Source organism: Rhagoletis pomonella, unplaced genomic scaffold (genome assembly GCF_013731165.1).
Source record: "Rhagoletis pomonella isolate Grant_MI unplaced genomic scaffold, Rhpom_1.0 Rhpom_scaffold_01150, whole genome shotgun sequence".
Classification (NCBI taxonomy): Eukaryota; Metazoa; Arthropoda; class Insecta; order Diptera; family Tephritidae; genus Rhagoletis; species Rhagoletis pomonella.
In genome coordinates, this window is record NW_023459704.1 from 1 (window position 1) to 19,902 (window position 19,902).

General features: G+C 35.5%; 6 protein-coding genes across 7 annotated transcripts; 4 read left to right on the forward strand and 2 right to left on the reverse strand.

Annotated features, from left to right (window-relative positions):
* The first annotated feature begins 19 nt into the window (after nucleotides 1-19).
* On the forward strand, nucleotides 20-2,453 carry LOC118751995 (transcription termination factor 5, mitochondrial-like). Its single transcript, XM_036486823.1, has 4 exons — nucleotides 20-378; nucleotides 443-1,421; nucleotides 1,488-1,712; nucleotides 1,787-2,453. The coding sequence occupies exons 1-4, from the start codon at nucleotides 168-170 to the stop codon at nucleotides 2,100-2,102; spliced, it is 1,731 nt and encodes a 576-aa protein (XP_036342716.1). The 5' UTR covers nucleotides 20-167; the 3' UTR covers nucleotides 2,103-2,453.
* Nucleotides 2,454-2,844: 391 nt separating this feature from the next.
* LOC118751997 (putative tRNA (cytidine(32)/guanosine(34)-2'-O)-methyltransferase 1) lies at nucleotides 2,845-4,287 on the reverse strand. 2 transcript variants are annotated; one of them, XM_036486825.1, is made up of 4 exons: nucleotides 4,179-4,287; nucleotides 3,992-4,119; nucleotides 3,278-3,933; nucleotides 2,845-3,203 (listed from the first exon to the last, which is right to left on the reverse strand). In XM_036486825.1, the coding sequence occupies exons 2-4, from the start codon at nucleotides 4,110-4,112 to the stop codon at nucleotides 3,012-3,014; spliced, it is 969 nt and encodes a 322-aa protein (XP_036342718.1). In that variant the 5' UTR covers nucleotides 4,113-4,119; nucleotides 4,179-4,287; the 3' UTR covers nucleotides 2,845-3,011. The 2 variants fall into 2 exon arrangements, with proteins under 2 accessions (XP_036342718.1, XP_036342717.1); XM_036486824.1 differs by having other exon boundaries at nucleotides 3,992-4,226.
* A 74-nt stretch (nucleotides 4,288-4,361) lies between these two features.
* On the forward strand, nucleotides 4,362-5,563 carry LOC118751998 (ribosome production factor 2 homolog). The gene is made up of 3 exons (XM_036486826.1): nucleotides 4,362-4,473; nucleotides 4,527-4,742; nucleotides 4,794-5,563. The coding sequence occupies exons 1-3, from the start codon at nucleotides 4,454-4,456 to the stop codon at nucleotides 5,500-5,502; spliced, it is 945 nt and encodes a 314-aa protein (XP_036342719.1). The 5' UTR covers nucleotides 4,362-4,453; the 3' UTR covers nucleotides 5,503-5,563.
* On the reverse strand, nucleotides 5,519-6,431 carry LOC118752000 (COMM domain-containing protein 2-like). The gene has a single exon (XM_036486827.1). It carries the CDS (start codon nucleotides 6,269-6,271, stop codon nucleotides 5,606-5,608), a length of 666 nt encoding a protein of 221 aa, XP_036342720.1. The 5' UTR covers nucleotides 6,272-6,431; the 3' UTR covers nucleotides 5,519-5,605.
* Nucleotides 6,432-8,064: 1,633 nt separating this feature from the next.
* On the forward strand, nucleotides 8,065-11,223 carry LOC118752001 (ralA-binding protein 1-like). Its single transcript, XM_036486828.1, has 5 exons — nucleotides 8,065-8,278; nucleotides 8,348-8,486; nucleotides 8,537-9,094; nucleotides 9,182-9,490; nucleotides 9,712-11,223. The coding sequence occupies exons 1-5, from the start codon at nucleotides 8,179-8,181 to the stop codon at nucleotides 10,649-10,651; spliced, it is 2,046 nt and encodes a 681-aa protein (XP_036342721.1). The 5' UTR covers nucleotides 8,065-8,178; the 3' UTR covers nucleotides 10,652-11,223.
* Nucleotides 11,224-11,904: 681 nt separating this feature from the next.
* LOC118752002 (malate dehydrogenase, mitochondrial-like) lies at nucleotides 11,905-19,221 on the forward strand. The gene is made up of 4 exons (XM_036486829.1): nucleotides 11,905-12,155; nucleotides 12,377-12,584; nucleotides 17,351-17,547; nucleotides 18,331-19,221. The coding sequence occupies exons 1-4, from the start codon at nucleotides 12,090-12,092 to the stop codon at nucleotides 18,868-18,870; spliced, it is 1,011 nt and encodes a 336-aa protein (XP_036342722.1). The 5' UTR covers nucleotides 11,905-12,089; the 3' UTR covers nucleotides 18,871-19,221.
* The last annotated feature ends 681 nt before the right edge of the window (nucleotides 19,222-19,902 follow it).

Genomic DNA, 19,902 nt, shown 5'->3' on the forward strand with positions numbered 1-19,902 from the left:
GTAGGAAGTATAAATTCGCCTTGCCTTGTACCGAATCTAAAAATCACAACAAAAAAGCAATAATGGATAACACGCAAAGAAATAAAAACAGCTGTTGCGAAAACAAATGGGATATAAATCCTTCTGGCTCTTATCTAGATTAAAACTTTTCAAACTTAATTAAAATTATGTTGCGAAACAACCAGAAAAGCATAACTCGTTTGATCGGACACTTTGAAGGGATGTTCCAACGCAACTTTGCTTCGAACATCCGTCGAAGTAGCAAGTCCATGACCTCAAAGAACAACATTCACGCCGTCTCCCCACCAGAAAGTGCTAATGGACTAGAAGTGCCTCAGGAGGAGCCAGTGAATGCACACTATTTAAAATGCCAAATAGGTAAGTGGAGTAGACTACAACGTTGGCTTATAACTAAAAACCTTCTTTTGTAATAACTATTCAGGCTCCACTCATCGTAGATGGAATGCCGTACTAGAAAAGCATCCAGAATTGAAAACCGTTAAACGACAAGACGCAGTTAACACAGCCAATGCTTTGAAGAGGTTAAATTTTGATGTCGAAACAATACTCACAAAGCCATTAATGCTATATCAAAATGCCCTAACAGTCGAGAATCGTTACCAAGTTCTTCATGAGTGTGGGTTTAAACCCATCACTCTGGTGTTGTTGTCGAAATACATAACTGTTTTAAATAAGACAGTTTCTATGTTGAAATCCCATGGATATATCCCATTCGAAGCAAATGTATTGGAAAACTTATGTAACAGTTTCAATGATCTGGAGCTACCCGCCGAAAGATTTAAGGATTTAAACGAAGCAATACATCTAAAATATTTACGAGAATGCATACTTAATGCATATCTGCGGCAACGTTTAGATATGAACGACAACGACATTAAAAAACTATGGCAAGTGTACCACCGTGTGCGCCACCGCAGTTTCAAATCAGTCCAATCAGTAGTGCAGGTGCTGCTCGAAGATCTACGATTTCCAAAAGAGCGTATAATTAAAAATGCTTACCTATTATATGGTGATGCGGATAATATTCGGCGCATTATCAAAGAAATTGTAAGCATAGATGGGCAGGATATGCGCGATATTGTCTATCGACGTCCGAAGATATTAATGTCTTCCTGTGATGGATTGTTGAAAACACTTGAACATGTAAAAGCTTATGGCATTTCTGAATCGGCAGTCATAAAATGTTTGGAAATATTGACACTTGGATCGGATACAGTATTGGAACGACTGAAAGACCTGCACACCATTGAGGAATTCAAAGTGTTGGGCACCAACCCACGTGTTCTTCGGCTGGTACATTACCAAAACAAAGCTCGTTTGCGCCTAGAATACCTGAATCAGCTAAAGGTGCGTTGTGCCTCGTTACACATTTTATCAGGGGGCTCGGAAAAGTTTGCCAAGTATGTTGTGCCTACGTATCTTAAAAAAAAATGTTATCCTTATAAAATTTTTCTTTGCTTTTACAGATTTGCACGCGAGGGAACCGATCGCACTAAAGGCCGTGATGTTGTAGTTTATTTGGCAAACATTTTGAAGAAAGACGAAAATGATGTGCGGACATTACTTGGAAGACATCCAAATTGGTGTCACATACCGGTGTTGCAACTAAAGCAGTGTTTTGATTTTTTACAATCGAAAAAGTTTCCAATATCGGCCATTTATGATAACATCCACGTATTATTATACCCCATGTAAGATTTAACATTTTCAGAATATTTCTTATAAAAAAAAAAAAAATTAATTTGCAAAATTTCCTAATTCGCAGACAACGGATAGAAGAGAAGCTTATGCAATTACAAAACCCAGAAGTTCTGGAAGAATTACAACTGCCGGTGAACAGCATTTTTTATTTGGATAACCATGAAATGCTCACACTCATTATTTACTTAATCGAATGCGAATTCCATTTTACTGGAGATGGCATTTGGACGGAACAACAAACTCAACCTGTGGAGAACTTTAACAACCTACTGCCTGATTTTCCTGAGGGCCTAAACAAAGTCTATAAATACGGAATTAAACCCGCCGAAAGCAGCAGTTCCACAGTACAAAGATCCGACTCAGTAACTGTGCAAAATTGAAAAGGTGTAAATATTAAACTTACAGATACATATGTACTATGATCGAAGTAAACGAAAGACATCGGTGTCTTATATTTCTACCATTACTTTTTAAAATACAAGGCACTGCTACTTTGCACTCACGCGATTTTGATCGCGCTAAACAAGTGCGAATATGTATGAAACTACTATATTCGATTTGGAGCGCTCGCATGCCGACCATACGCGTTTACATATGTATACTTATGTTTAAGTATGTATGTAGTTATATATTATATCTACCCCGATTCTGAACAGAAACTTCCCGGGAGTTTTCTCTTATCCTTTCCTTCTATCATGAATAAAAATTCCTTGAGGATTTTTTATATTAAATGGCGGAGTTGAGCTCTCAAAAAAGCTTTTCCGAAGTTCGAATTTCCTCCTCATAAGTTTTCGGGGAAAATGCTACTCCTGGGGGTTAATTATTGGGGGATTTCTTTCTCGGCAGAAACAAATTCCCGGAGAACAATCTCCCCGGGAGTATTAAGAATTGGCATGTATGTATGTATTTGATTTTTTAACCGATTTTACGAAAAGGAGAAGGTTATCAATTCGACGGAATGTTGTTTTTTGTTTTATGTATGTTACCGCACAACTTTGAATCACGTTAACCGATTTCTATAATTTTTTATTTTTTTTTTAAATGTTACCTCGCAGGTGGTCCCATACTAATTTGCTTTAAATCCGATCATTGGATCACGATAATCTTAAATCTTTATATGAGCATTGAAGTCGGTTTTTTTTTGCTTAAAAATTATTTGTTTTGTTGAAACAAATATGTATAAGTATTTATGATTATATGATGCCCAAGAACACAAGTTTAGTGGAAGATATTTCTATTAAGAGCCAGACACATTTAACCTTAAATGCTATTCATCGGACCATGTACATTCACTTCATCTCTGGATCGTCATTTGATACTGCGGGTTCTGATTCAGTGACATCTGCTTCATCGTCATGCTTAACAGTGATGGCTGTATGTTTAATAGAACAATTTTTAAGTTTGTCCAATATTTCTTTGTAAGCAGGAGAAATAGGTTTTTGAACAACTTCTCTGTACGTGTACTCCGAATCCTCATTTAGCTTTAAATAAGTAAGAAATCGGTTACATTAATTTTATATTCATCAAATAGAGCTATTTTTGTCTCAATACTTACATTCAAACTGTACGACATATCCGAATCGAAGCCTCTTAGATCACCGCACACAACAAACGGTATAAGTTTTTGATTTACTTTCGAGTCGGTTGCATTAACTATCATTTGCACATCGTCGACCATAGGATTGATCATTTGTGGAATGTAGCCATCTGGACATCGATAATTTTGGCACACGACAAACGCTTCAATACTAGAATTACGCGAGCTTGCAGGTTTGGCAATTGATACTTTCTCGAAGAATATGCGCAACTGGGAGTAAAGTAAACTTGTGTCTTTACCGCGGAAAATCTTAGCCACGAAATTTCCTCCAGTCATTAGCACGTGTGTGGTTATACTAAGTGCAGCTAGCAGCAACTGGCTTTGAATGTATTCGTCGATATCATGTAGCCCAGTAACATCAGGTGCGCCATCACAAATAACCAGCTGTGCCTTTTGTGATTCACCACCAAAATGGTCAATTATTGCCTGGGCAGTGCTTAATTTTGTTATATCACCTTGAAGCTGCGTAACTCCAGGCAATGGTGCCATTGCTTGCAAATCTACTGCGATAATTTTGACCTCCTCATTGTTAGTACGATTTTCATAGAGACGTTTGGAAAGCACCTGCGTCCAGCTACCAGGTGCAGCGCACAAGTCTACAGCGCGTGTGACATCTTGTAAACAAAGAAATTCTGTGTAAAAATTATGAAAACGAAACCATTGCAACAATACCTTTCAAAATGTGGAACTTTTCATCGATCTGCAAAAGTTTAAAAGCGCTCCGAGCTCTCCAGCCCTCTTCTTTGGCTAATCGATAGTAAATGTCTCGCTTGTCTTTAGAGGTTTTTCCCATTCTAAAGCTTCACTTCGATTTATTAAATTTTCACTATTTTACTTATTTCTTTTCATACAGTTTTACCTTTTATTTTTTATTGACTATGCATTTTTTAGATTACATACGCCTTTTCCTTTTTCGGAATAAAATAGAACTGGAGAAACATCGATGGAAACGATACATCGACTATTTATACATCAAGTGTAAAATTTTCGATGCATTGAAGCAAAACATCGATATTTTCTATGCATCGATGTTTTTCCGACATCCCTATTTTATATATCATATCTTGTCAACACGTGCAACGGCCGGAATACAAAAAATTTTTATTTTTCGCTTAGATTTAAAAACAAATCGACATGTCTTTAATGCGAATTAGGTAAATACTTCAATACAGATAATTATGCAAACATTTAAAATTTTATTAATTAGGAAACCGAAAACTCGCAAGGGTAAAAAAATATTGGTGGCGCGGGAGCCGCAGCTTATAGAGCCCACTCGTAATATGCTCTTTGTCGATGGACGCAAATGTGGCGGAGATATAAAATCATGCATGAAGGACCTGCAACAACTGCGCAAGCCTCTGCTAAAAGTGCTAAACCGTAAAAATGACATTACACCTTTTGATGACCCTTCTTCTTTGGAATTGTGAGTCTTTTATGGCCTATAACAAACCCCTCCTGATATCTTCTTTTTAAGTTTGACTATGAAAAATGATTGTGCTCTTTTCGCATTTGGCTCAACGTCTAAAAAGCGCCCAAATAATTTGGTACTTGGACGCATTTTTGAAAATGAGGTGTTGGATATGATAGAATTGGGTATAAAACATTACACGGCAATGTCGGAGTTCAAAACCGAAAAAATTGGAACAAACGTTAAACCATGTTTAATATTTAATGGGCCACGTTGGAATCAAACTGAGGAATTGCGTCGTTTTCGGAATTTGCTTATAGATACATTCCATAAGGATAAAGTGGACGCTATTCGTCTCCAGGGTATTGAACATGTTATAAGCTTCACATGTACCGAAGATTTGGCCATTCTGATGCGATCCTATAAGATAATGCTGAAAAAATCCGGCCAAAAGACCCCGCGCATTGAACTAGTAGAAATTGGACCTTCTGCAGATTTTTCGATCCGACGCACAAAAATTGCATCGGAGGATCTGTACAAACAGGCAAGAAAGCAGCCTAAACAATTGCAGCCAAAGAAGAAGAAGAACCTTACTTTCGATGAACTGGGAAATACACATGGTCGTGTGCATTTGGGAAAACAGAATGTGACGAAGATACAAACGCGTCGCGTGAAGGGTTTGAAGAAAACTCCGGAGGAAAAACGAGAGAACAGACAAAAGAAAAAAGAATTGTTAAAAGCAGCCGCTCAAGAGCTATTAAACAATACAGAATAGTATATGTATATAATTTTTATATGCTAGATTTTAATAAAAGTTTTAAAATTGTATTCACATACGTTTAAAAAGTTTTCATTATCGACGAAACGTACATTTCTATTTAATGTATTGCACTAACTATATTGCGTATGCGTCTACTCTTTGATTCATAAAGAGCGTTTTCTAATACTTGTATAATGTACACCAGGCTACTCAAATCTGTCTGCACAAGCAGATCCTTTCGGTTTCGCCGCTCGTCCGGATGAATTGCTTGCTGCTCGCCAACTTCTAGCAAATCTCTGTTTTCATTTTTAGGTTCGGTATGTAGAAATAACTTCATTGTTACGCGTATACTGTTTTGTCTTAAAAGACTGCGTGTTGCTATACGTACCTCCAATCGCCATTCAATATTTACCAACCGATATGCTCGTATATTCGCAGACTTAATGGATCCCTCGATAAAGTGATGTTTGCTGTGCACAAATTGTGTTAGCACTTCTATAATGTTATCATTATAGCCTTCCTCTTGTTGCAATTGTTTTAAGTCAATTTCACTAGCATTAGCCTTAGTAGCATCAATAAGCAAGGCAATAAGTGCTTCAATTGCATGCTGAACTTCTTCTGGATTTGAAACATATTTTGTGGCAAGTTGCTGATAGCGTGGAATGTTGGGGCCGTAACTCAAGTATTCAAAAGCAGACTTGCACAGCTCTACAATATCATCAGGGGACCGCTGGTGCAACAACTGTAAATGCTCACGTTGTTCTTTCTTTAGATTTAATAACATTTTTCTATTTTAGCTTTTAAATTATTTAATTCGTAAATCAGATTCCATCGATATACCTAGGAGTAATTAAAAGTTGATTCCAAATAATTCGTCAACAACTATCGAAATACATAAATAACAACAGCTGACGAATCGTCGCTCAACAAATAAGGCTGTGGTTTCGTTAAGAGCGATTTTTCGTCTGATGGCAGAAAAACGCTTTTTTGACAGATAAGATAAAATTTATGAAAATGCACAGCGCATGCCACATCCATATATTGTTTTAGCTGCTGCGCGAAGCGATAATGGAAAACTCCATGAACGAAAGACACAAGATCACGCGGGAAGGAAAGAAAGAGAAAAGTTATTTTCTAGCTGCCGAAATCTCGACGCCATCTTTGTTAGAGTCGCTTTATTTTGACTCTAAAACTACGGGGCATAAAATTTAATTACACTGCTGATATTCTTGAAACTAAATATATAAAATCCACAGCAATTTTCACCAGTCAAATAGGCATCAGCTTAAAATTGCTAACACGATCGATGCGAAGCCGAAAATTAAGACCAATCCTAAGCTGAAGACCAAAAGAAGTGTCAAATTTTGGTGAATTTGTATGCTGTTAAGTAGCTGTAAGACGTGACAAGTGCAAGTCCTTTACAAAAGTCTCTCAAACTGAAGAATTTCCAAAACAGATTGCAGGAGCAGTTACACTTTGCATGTTAGGTGGCTTTCGAGCTGTTTTTATTTCTGAAAATCAAACTTTCCGATACTATTTTTTGTCTGTTTACACGGTTAATGTCAACAAGTCCACTCCAATATGTTTTTAACAGGCTAAATTATGGGAACGATTTATTCACATGGAATAAGGCTGATTTTGTTGTTTAAAATTTAATTTTTTTTTTATTATTTGATCGCGTTAAAAGTTTATTTATTAATAATCAAAAGTTTTCTTTTCCAACAACAAATCAATTCATAAAACAATAAATTTAACTTCAGGAATTTAAGCAAGTGCAAAAACATACAGTTTAATTACCCTACAGATGGAAATATCCATCAAACACTCCCATGACGTTTTTAATGCCAATGTGCAAAAAATGATGAAAACAAATGTACACATGTGATATTTTATCTTCTTTCAACTTATGGCCTTAACTATAACCTTAACCTTTTTAACCAACGCAAAATTTGCAAATGTGTTAGTAAGATATATGAGAATGTTATACCAGGTTCACATATAAGTCGATTATCCTCATTTTCGAGCTTAACACCCTAATCTGTAATTATAACAAGAGATTAGCCATATAAAATTCGTACCTTGTTAATCTGTAATTATAAAATAATCTCAGATTTAACCGATAACTTTTCGGTGTCCATCCTAGTTTTATCGATTGTTTTTGCGAAAGAGAGGAGAAATGCCAAATGTAAAAGTAAACAAAAATGTACGCTAGCAAGTAAAAGAGGTTTGTAAAGGTATTTTTAATAAAATGTTAAGTTAAAATATATTTATATTGCAAATTAGAGAAGAAAAACGTGATCACGGTGGCACAGAGAAGAAACATAAATTTCCCTTGAGATGTGAGAATAACAAGCACAACAAATTTGACGGCTAATAATCTGAGATTTGCCTGTGTAAACGGGGTGATTAAAAAACGAGCTTTGATTGAGATAATATTGATATGTGAACATAGTTTTAGTTTCCATCACCAAATTCTTATAGGGTAGTGAGTCAAGGCTCCTTTTGTTCTATGCCTTTACGTGTTTGCTGCACTGTGTCCGATAAAACTTTCATCGATTATTGGGAGCGATGTTGTCAATTAACAGCTGTTCTGTTGACAAATGAGAAAAATGTAAACTGTGAAGTTCTCTACGGTAAATAATTTTCTTGTTTATTTATTAATAAATAAAACACTCATACCGTAAATAAATAATGGATTTCGACAGTCCGGATGTGGAAAAAGATTTTCCTGGGCTGTATGCCTCTGAGGGTGGAGATGGAAAATCGAAAAAGAGCAAAGAAGATAGCGATTGTAAGTCGGCATTTTGCAAATTGAAAATAAATTAAATCTGTTTAATAAGAAATTCAAATATGTTTGCAGATAGCGAAAGCGACCATGATAAATTAAGTAAAAAGGACTTGCTTATTGGTAGAAGAAAGGACAAGAAAGATAAAGGCAAAGACCGCGGTTATGCGGCGTTGGAGGGAGAAAGCTCTCCAGAGGAGGATTTGGATGCCAAGTAAGTTTTCTGTCTGTGGAAAAGTATGATATTTTTTAATGTCTCTGTAGAAGTCCATCGAAATCCAAAAAATCAAAGGCATTCAAATTTGCTTCTTCAAAAAGTAAAGAGAAGCGTGAAAAGTCGCGTGATAAGGAAAAGTCGGAGAAGGAGGCACGGGAAGATGAAAAACCGCAGGAAAAGGTAAAGACGGAAAAAGAAAAGGATCATAAGAAGAAAGATAAGGAGCGCAAGGAAAAAGAAAAGAAGGAAAAATCAAAAGATAAAGAAAAGGATAAAGACAAAAAGGACAAGAAGGCAAAACAAGTAAACAATGTATCTGTGGAAGTACTTGAATTGGGCGACGTACAGCCAGTTTTCGGAGTTTCAGTTAGTTTAGCCACGGAACGGAGCCGCTGTCATGACGGTGTTGACCTACCGCTTGTGGTGCGCGATTGTATAGACTACCTTCAAGAGCACGCTCTTAAAAGTGATCAAATCTATAAAGTAGAACCGTTAAAAACACGCATCCAACATTTCAAACGTCTGTATAATAATAGAGAAAGGCAACCAGAAACAGATGAATTGGATATACCAACGGCCTGCGCGCTGTTGAAATTGTTTTTACGGTACATATTACAATGCTTTCATATGTTAAAGTTAAACTGTATCTTGTGTTATTTTTTTTTTACTTGTAATTTTTGTGTTTATTTTAGTGAATTGCCTGAACCGATTTTAACCACGGATTTGATATCACGTTTTGAAGATGCGGCATCAATTAATTCGCAGAGCAAACAACAGGAGGAGCTAAAACAACTACTTGAACTACTTCCCAGCTGCAACCGAACACTGTTATCATGGATTCAACTCCACTTTAACGCGGTTATTCTACATGGTAAACATAATAAACTAACAACCGAATCGTTGGCAATGCTGTTAAGCCCACCCATGCAGATGTCACACCGGCTGTTGGTTGCGCTGTTATCTCAAAGTGAGATCTTGTTTGCTGATATGACTCTTATCAAGTAAGTAAATTAAATAAAACTGAGAAGATCTCGAACATCTTGATAAGATAGAAAAAATCAGTTTTAAAATGTAAAATAAGTTAAGAATAGATTGTTGCTTCAAACAAGCAGTATGTTGTCAAGACGAAAACCGCATCGCCTTTACAGACTCGTCAAAATGATCATAAAGTAGAAAATATGGAATTAAGATAAAATTTTTGTTGACTTATTCTTTCATACAGATATATTCCTCCAATAACAGCATCAAGTCCGAAACTCCCAGAAACTCCGGAAGATATTCAAGTAGAGCTACGCAAACAAGAAAGCTTACTAGCTCAAATTCACGCAGAAATGAATGCTGGTTTCGTTTCCAAAAAACGCGAGGAACAGCTATGGGAAGTGCAACGCATAATTACTCAACTTAAACGCAAATTACGCAGCTTTGAGAAGCGACAAGAAAAGTCAATGGAAGAGTCACAAACAGCCAGCACATGTACACTACCCAATAGCAGTGACACGACTGACTCAAAATCCACCCAACCACTTCAAGGTTGTGATGCACCCCTCGTAAATGGATCGGCCAAAACGCCCATAAAATCCGTGTTTATTAAAGACGAAACTAAAATTAAAACTAATACCAAGTTTACTACTGAGTCACCGGAAACAACTGCAACAAGGAGTTCTTTAACCCACGACAATGTAGATTATGAAGCAACTGACGTATTGCAAAATGAACCACAAAATGTCATCCATTCGGAAGAATCGCAACTTGCAGTAGATGGTACACATCCTGATGGATTTTACATTGATGAAGATTCTTCCTTCCTAATGGTACCTAAGACACATCCTGAATATTCTGAACTAATTAGATTGCAATTAGAAAGTCAGGAGTTACTTGCTTGGAAGAATCAATTACAGGCGCGTATTACTGCAGAAAGAGCGGAAGTATTAAGGCTAAAACAACAACATCAACAGCTATTGGCTGCAAATTGTGCAAATGTAGCCTCAGACGATGCTGCGGCTGGTGGCGATGGTGATTACGAAAAAATAATAGAGCACTATATACGCGAGAACACCTTATTGGAACACAAAAAGCAAATGCTTGTCCAAGAGATATTCGACGAGAGGCGCGAATGCATTGCAATGCAAGTGGAATTGGCGCTGCAAAAATTTAAAATTTAACGAACAAATACATAGGTCTAAATATGTACATATGTTTAGGCGCGTACCGCCATAAACATCTATGTATGCAAAAAAAGTTTTTATATTTTTTAGGTACAAATCCCTTTCTTGCTGGAAGATATTCATAACTCAACAAAACAAAAAACGGCTTTAAAGCTTTTGGTCAATGTTTTCCTATTACTTTCCTGCTATATTTGCTAACCAAAGTGAAAATGAGTAAAGCTGCACAATTGACCCTAATTTTGACACAACATAAAAGAAAAGCCATTTTAGATTATGACAATCTTCCAGGAAACGAGCGATATATACACACATACAGTCAGTGTCAAATGTATGTAAGTGTACACCTTGTTCCAACTATTTTCATGAAAATTTTTTTCATGTTTCAACCATTAATTTTGTAGAATTTTTTTGTCTATTTTTGTATGGAAGAAAATGCGCAACACCCTCCACAAAAAAAAAATCTAAAAAGACAACGGTAATTCCGAGCGACTTTGAACTTGCACTTTGTTTTACTAAAATTGAACGGGCTACAAAACTGCATACTCTAAAATTTTCTAGAAATTCTGAATGAAAATTTTGAAATTTTGATGAACGTTTTTCGAACGTTTTTTTTGAACTTTATACAAAGTGTGAAACTTTGATTTATATGGTTTATGTTAAATAATAATCTATATTTTCATAAATAATTAATGAAAAAAAATTTTCATTAAAATAATTGGGAATATTATATTATAACAACGTATTCACTTATATTACTCAGTGAATTGTATGTATATAGCACAGTTCAAAAGTATTTATAAATATGTTTTCTGCTTTTAAAATATCTGAACATCTTTAGATTAAGAAATTATCAGATTGTCAATAGTTTGTACAAAACAATTGATTATATTTTATTGATCAAAAACAAAAAAATATTGAGATTATTTTAACTACCCAGTGCATATGTAGCAATGTAAGTAAATCTACTTAATTAATAAAATTACACGCTTGAAAAAAGATCCAATTTTCCAATTACTCGGCTTATTAAACAAAAAGCGAATTAATTCTTTTTTAAAATACTTTAAAATTCAAAACAAAAAGTTCTAATTAGTAGTTCCCTAGTAGTAGAGGCATTAAAGTGCCACCAACTTCAAGCAGGCGAAGGCATTGTACGTGAACGTCAAATCGTAGCACATACACAAATGTACATGCAGAACGTACATGTTTTGATTGCGCAGCCGCTGGCATGCGGTTATCACACGCGTCGCTGTCGCATATGTCAAATTGATCTGTTCCTCTGCTTCCGTGTACATGGGGTGTCGTTGTTATTGTTGTGAATTCGTCGACTTCGCTGCTTTGTAGCTCGCAATTTTTTTTAGGCAAGAATCAGCAGCCATCGAAGCAGGAAGAGGTTACAGCGAGTGCACTTAATTTTGTAAAGTAAAAAAATAGCAAAATGTTGAAGCAAGTAACCAAACAATTGGCTATCCAATCCGTGAGGAATTTCGCTACCACAAAGCAGGTGATTATCAATTATTTATTGCAAAGAGTTTAGTAAAACAGCTCAGTTCGAATATGCCGTGAAGTGACGAGTGCATGCAGTTTACGTAATCATCAGTAAAGTAATAATTTAGGAAAATGTTAATAAAATAATACGAAAAATCTGAGTGAATGAAATCTTCTCCAAATATGATGCCGTATTTGCAATGGCAAATGTTAAAATATGTTGAATTTATATTTTAGAACAACTTCAAGGTCACAGTATGCGGTGCCTCTGGTGGTATTGGACAGCCCCTTTCGCTGTTATTGAAGAACAACCCATTGGTTACGAACCTGTCACTGTATGATATCGTGCACACACCCGGCGTTGCTGCCGATTTGTCGCACATTGACACCCAAAGTACCACTGAGGGACACGTCGGACCAGAGCAATTGGGCAAAGCTCTAAAAAGTAAGTTTATCATCTTGAATTGTATTTCATCATAATTACAACAAAAGAGGAGGTTTTCTGCGCGATGGCCTTCGATTTAAATGAAACTTTGCACGTATGCTACTTTCATAGCAAAGCCATAATTTCAGGAGCTACCCAGTAGATAACTTCAGGAGTTAAAAGCCGTTCAGAAAGGCCTTACTGAGACCCAAGAGGCCTTCTACTCTACATTCCTTTCTCCTTTTTTGTATGGAGTGGCACAAATTGAAGGGCTTCTTCTTTCGCTACCCATGAGAAGCCTTCCAGATGGGCTTTTATAGGACGTACTCCAGAGGGCCTTTTGGAGGAGTTCTTTTAAAGTGGCTTTTATATATAAAAATCATACATCTTTGAAGCATTTGCTAAGGTTTATATCAAATTTGTGTTATTGCAACATAAATGTTTATTGAAATTCATTTGTAATGCTAAATAATTTAAATTTTTGCATTCGCTTACATTGTAAATGGATAAGCCCTTCTAGAAGGCATGCAAGGAAGCACTTTTTTCTGCGTTTCTTGTGTAGGCCTCTTTGAATAGCTTTACTTAAGAAGGCCTACCTAAATTATCTTCTGGGTAAGAGACTTTCGGAAAGCATTCTTGACAGTAAAGATGCCTTCCGCTCTGCATTCCTTTTTCCTTTCCTTTTTGCATGGAGTGACACAGATTGAAGGTCTGCTTTCACAGCCGACAAACGAATATAAAATTCACTATGGGTAAAGAAAACGTAGGAAAAATAAACTATTTGGACATAACAATTAATCCTTTCCGGTCAAATCTGTCCCTGATGAATATAAAAATTTTTTCCTCTTAATTGCAAGGTCCATAGAGCCTCATAATACAAAAAGTAAAAAAAAATATATATATTCAAAAGTTGTTTTGGGTAGCTATTAGGGCTACCTCAAATTTGTGCAATATATTGTACAAAAGTCCGCAAACGAGTAAAAGCACTCAAGAAAACTCAATAAATATTTCACTAAGTTTGACGGAATAAAACTTTTATTTCAATGAAAATGAACTTATGTATGTACAAAATAATTGTTTTTACTGCAGATATGTTGGAATGAATATTTTATATCTTTTTAAGTATGTTTAGTTAAGATTTGCATTACAAAATTTTTAATTTTCTCCATGCGAAAAGAATTATAAAAAGAAATTTTGAAAAATTTCAGATACAATTATAATATACCATACAAATGACCGTTTTAATAAACCTTCGCGGTTTTTCTGCCTTCAGTAGATCAAGAAATCAAAAACCTACCCTTTACTGGAACAACAGCGCACAAGCTCTTCAAAAACAACGGCAAAAACCACCCTAATTGCCTGTTAAACAGCAAACTCTGCGGACGTTTTTACAAGACACTTAAAAAAAAAAACTTTGGAAACTTTCATACTGTCAGAAGTTATGCTACTTTTTCTCCTGATGTTCCGCATACACGACTACGTGGCAGCACCTAATTGCACGCTTCTTACAGCATAATACCGTTATATGCGAATGTGGCATGTGAATTCGTGAATAGTACATATCGCACACGATCTTCAAAAGTGACACAATTCAAAATTTGGCAATTCAAACTTTATCGATTTTGATTTTGAGGGTTGCGGTTACCATGTACGCACTGTAAATGTTTTTCATCGGATAAACAGAATTTAAGTTAAGAACAATTAAAAGGTTAAAGCTATGAAAAGCGCGTTTTGAAAAAAATTGGTTTCGAAATTTTTTTTGTATAGGAGCCCCTTCCCTAAATTTCATCCTGGCTACGCACATGCGAACAGCTGATCGGAATTTTGTTTACACACAAAAGCATAAATAAAAATAAAAAAAAAAAACACGAAAAGAATATAAATTAAGATTCGCTAAAGGGTGCGTTCAGAAATGCATCGAGCCAAAGCATCAGACGCTTTTATTTCTAAACTATAAATGATGCAAATGTCCAATATACGCAACCACGGTTAAATGCCTAATTGGAACGTAATTGCGTAAATAAGATATTTTCATCAGTTGTAGTTTAGAAGTAAAAGAGACTGATGCTTTGGCTTGATGCATTTCGGAACGCACCCAAAGCTGCATTTATATGCATCGATTTCTGTCGACTGGAAAATTGAATGAGAAATCGACTAGCCCAAGCATTTACATTTTACGGTTGTACGCCAAAAATCGACTAGAAAATCGAAATATTGAAGAATTGATAGAATTTATGCCTACTTAGCTAAATTTTTGTATTTTTATTTTTATTTTTTGGATTATGACACCTGCAGCAAATGTGCGATTTGTATATGCATATGCAAGGATGATCTACCCCTTATCTATATGTTAAAGATCATGCGCTTCTGACGTAACGAAAATAAAAACAACTTATGAATCACAAGTGCATAATGGAATCTTATCAGCATGGAAAAATTACAAAAGCTATGAGTTATTAAAATATTATTTGCATCAACAGCTATTTGTTCGTATAATTGTGTTTAGGCAATGTTCCTCTGAAGTGTATTAAATTAAAATTTTTAATTTTTGTAAATGTTATTGTGGCTTGTTAGCATTTTATTTTTTTAATATTTTTATTGAGCTTTGTACCACGATTGTTTATTAGGAAAAATTGAAAAAGCAACAAAGTCTAAGCGGTAGAAGTTATAGCACTATTTCGGAGATCACCACATCTCCTCATCAGACTTCATTTTTTTCCCCTGCTCAAGTCTAGAAATATATAATATGTATGTTAAAGCTTAAACAGACGGCAGCATTGATCCGGATTAACTCGGACTTAGTGGTTTGTATTAGAGCAGTAATAAATCCGTCTGGTCATTAATACTTAGTTTGTAATTTTTCGCGTAATAAATAAAGGGAAATAAAAGGAAAAGTATACAAACAAGCTTTCAAAGAGTACATTTGAGGGAACTAAGAATACTTGAAAATTGCATTCGTGAAAGTACGAAGACTTAATCACCTTGCATTTTGCTTAAAGTGAATTGTTCTCACTATTTTCTATGGCTAACTTATAAAGCATACCGGTTTCTTACGTTTCCATCGCTATTTGGATTTTATTTAACACTTAAACACAAAATAGTGCAAAATTCGAATTGGCTTAATTTACACGCACTTTTCACATCAAATGAATTTTTTCACATTTGTTGACTTTGAAGAGGCGAAAGTACCGTTTCATGTGTCAAATGCGTATAAATGTTCAATCACCATAAAATGTCACACTATTTTCTTTAAAAAAGCATTACAGAAATCCGTTTTTGAAAAATAAACATTTTTGACTTTTGTCTATGGGGCAGTCCACTGTGCATTGTTCGAATTCTTCTAAGTAGCAGGTCATACCACTTATTAATTCTTTAAACACAAGTTTCTTTTAGATTAAGTTTGAATGGATTACACTGGTCTACAAGGGTTTTGCGAATAAGACGGGACCTGGTGTTTCCGAACGGATTTTTCGTGCTGAACACGAATCTGGGGTCCAAAACTTCCCATCACGTCACGTTTTCGAGAAAAAAGGGGTTGAAACCCCTAAAAACAGCGTTTTTGGCCATTTTTGAAAAATTGTAGAGCTGAACCCTGACGTGCTACAAACTTTGTATATGTCAGAAATTAAAGGCTAAATCGTGCCCTTTCGAATGAGCCCTATGCCGAATTAATCGCATGCACCCTTAGATCAGGGGGTGTATTTGTGTCTAGGAGTCCAATTTTTATATCCACCATATTCGACCCGTCATCTTAAATTTTTAAAATCTAACTGCAGATTCGTAATCAGCGACTTTTAATATAGTTAAAACCTTGGCATTATTAATTTTCTATGATCGTTTAAGATTAAATTCTTTCTGTGATCAATTTTTCCTGCACCCCTAAACACAAATACACCCCCTGCTTTAAGGGTGCACGCGATCAATTCGGCATAGGGCTCATTCGAAAGGGCACGGTTTAGCCTTTAATTTCTGATATATGCAAAATTTGTACCACGTCAGGGTTCAGCTCTATAATTTTTCGAAAATGGCCAAAAACGCTGTTTTTAGGGGTTTCAACCCCTTTTTTCTCGAAAACGTGACGTGATGGGACATTTTTGACCCCGGATTCGTGTTCAGCACGAAAAATCCGTTCAGAAACACCAGGTCCCGTCTTATTCGCAGAAAAAAAGTTGAAATTTGTAGACCAGTGTTATTGATATTTATTGAAAAAAAAGTAGCTGCTAATTTGGAATCTTGTGGAACTCCCGTTTGCACTGGTCTATTTGAACTTCTTCTATTATTTATTTCACCATATTTTTCCCTATTTGTTAAGAAACTTTCAAAGATTTGCAATTCGTTTCCACTTATTCTCAATTCTGCAAGTAATATTACCAAATCATTGTTGAAAATATCAACTAAGGCATTTTTAATATTAACTAAAAATCACGTTGATTCCTTTTCAAGTTTGAAATTGGTAATATTAAATAATTTTTCAGTTGACGTTTCTCTCAGTGTAAACAAGGACAAAAGCATGCCCTTTTACAGTGTTGAGTGTAACACAAAACACATTTTTCACCGTGGAAGGGCAACATTTTTTTGTTTTTTGAGGAAACTTTGCTCTTTCAGTTACAAACGAAAGCAGTTTCGCTCTCTTAACTTTACCACAAGTCTCTGAATACAAGAATTGCATTCAAAAGAATTAAACTTCATGCAGAAAATTGTCAGATGACCAATTTTCAACTCTATTTAGACTGTACTAAAAAGCAAAATGACTTAAGTTCATATTTTATTTTATTTTATTTCTAAAGATGCTGATGTTGTTGTAATTCCTGCTGGTGTACCACGTAAGCCTGGCATGACCCGTGATGACCTGTTCAACGTGAATGCTGGTATTATTCGCGACATTGCCAATGAAATTTCTAAGAGCTGCCCCAAGGCCCTGGTGGCCATCATCACCAACCCTGTTAACACCTGCGTTCCAATTGCTGCTGAAATTCTCAAGAAGGTAGTATTGTCTACTACTGTATTTATCAGTTGTATTAATACTTACATACATATATGTACATATGTACATTAGGGTGCCCATCGAAAATGTTTTTTTTTTTGGAAATTTCAAGACTCTACCCCCTAATTTTATTCGTTTTTATGAGAAATATTATTGCCTATTTTTATAAATTTTTTAAGGGTCATTTAGAGGTCGCGACCTGTCGATTTAGGTCAGAAAATACGATTTTGTAGATTTATGAGTTTTTGAATGACTATTTTTTATTCGCTTTCAAAGATCGAATATGATCTGAGAAGCGGATATATAGGCCTTTAAAATGGTATATGATAAATTAAAAAGGACCCATAAATTCTACAATTTTTATGCAATTGCAATAAATGCGGTATAAGTTTATTTGAAAATAGATTTAATTTTAGATAGTACTCCATATTTTGAAATTGTAGAAATTATCGATGGTAAAAATTAAAAAAATTAAACGAAATATGGGTATTTTTTTAATTTACCCGATAAAAAATCCCAACGAGCCTAGTCCGACCTTATATTATTACATATATATGTATATAAAAACAGTCATTCAAAAACTCATAAATCTACAAAATCGTATTTTCTGACCTAAATCGACAGGTCGCGACCTCTAAATGACCTTTAAAAGATCTATAAACAAGCAATAATATATCGATGGGCACCCTAATGTACATACAAATATGCAAATTTACACTACATTATGCCTAAATTTTCATCTTTTTTGCTGTTACCAACTAATAACCGATTACATTAATACAGGCCGGTGTCTACGACCCCAAACGCCTATTTGGCGTCTCAACTTTGGATGTGGTCCGCGCACGTGCCTTCATTGGTGCCGCTTTGGGTGTTGATCCCCAGCAAGTTGATATACCCGTTATCGGTGGACATTCCGGTGTTACAATTCTGCCCATCATCTCACAATGCCAGCCTAAATTCAAAGGTGATCAGGCCACCATTGAAAAGTTGACCGTACGCATCCAGGAAGCCGGTACTGAGGTGGTGAAAGCCAAAGCTGGCGCTGGTTCGGCTACTTTGTCTATGGCATATGCTGGTGCACGCTTCGCTGGTTCTTTGCTGAAAGGTTTGAACGGTGAGAAGGGCGTCGTCGAGTGCTCGTATGTGCAATCCACTGTCACCGAAGCGACATTTTTCTCTACCCCACTCATTTTGGGAAAGACTGGTTTACAGGAAAACTTGGGTCTGCCCAGATTGAATGATTACGAGAAGAAATTGTTGGCCGCTGCACTGCCTGAGCTTAAGAAGAACATCCAAAAGGGCGTTGAATTCGCCAATGCATAAGCTACATAAGCTTATATCTGCACTCTGCCAGCGCTCATCCCCGGAAAATAAACATCTAAGGAAATAGGGTATTTTTGTATGGACTATTTACTTCCTTTACTAGAATTGATACTGGAAAATGCTCTTAAAACAAGTAGCAAAAAAAGGTAACAGCTAAGCTACATATGTGTCTAAAATAAAAAAAACAAAGCCAGAAATTATTGTAACGACACTAATAAATTGTTAAGATAAAATGTTATGTAGTTGTTGTATAGGAATGATTAAATGACCAACTCCTAAAAACAAAAAGCAAATAGTATCATGTATCGAAATCCAAACACTGTAACTAATGGAGAAATAATAAATGAACCTAAAAAAAAAAAAACAAAAATTTAAAAAAATGTATATATGTATTATATATTTGCGAAGGTTTTTGAAATATTCTTGGATACTCATATGCATGTATGTAGGTAAGATCTCGATATTTAGTTCAGTTTCATCCGAAATACGTTGCCCTTCAAAAGAAAAACATGAATAAATTTCGTCTCGTTGCAAGTTAGATACTCGCTTTTTATTGCAAATATGTATTTTACCAAAACGCGATCTTAAAAGTCCTCAATATTTTAAACAATTTTAATAGCCTTTATGTACATAACATTTATGCTACAATAAAAAATAACAAGTAATTGTTAAGCATAAAACACAACCGACTTCAATTCTCATATACAAGCTTTGGAGTACCGTCAATTTTTTCATGATCCAATGATCGGATCTTAACCAAATTAATATGGGACCACGTCGGCGACACTACCTTTCTGATAAATTAATAACCTTCTTTTTTGAAGTCGGTTAAAAATGGGCAGAAAATATCATTATTTTTAACTATTTGAAAATTTTCAGAATCGTTGTTACTAATCGCGAGAAAATAAATCCAAACAATTTCGAAAAAAGTTAATCTGTTAAAAAAGTTAAGTTAAATTCACCCGAAAATGTTTCATCTGCCCATGGGCGTAGCCAGGTAGGGGAAGGGGGGTGCTCGAGCCTCCCCCCCTT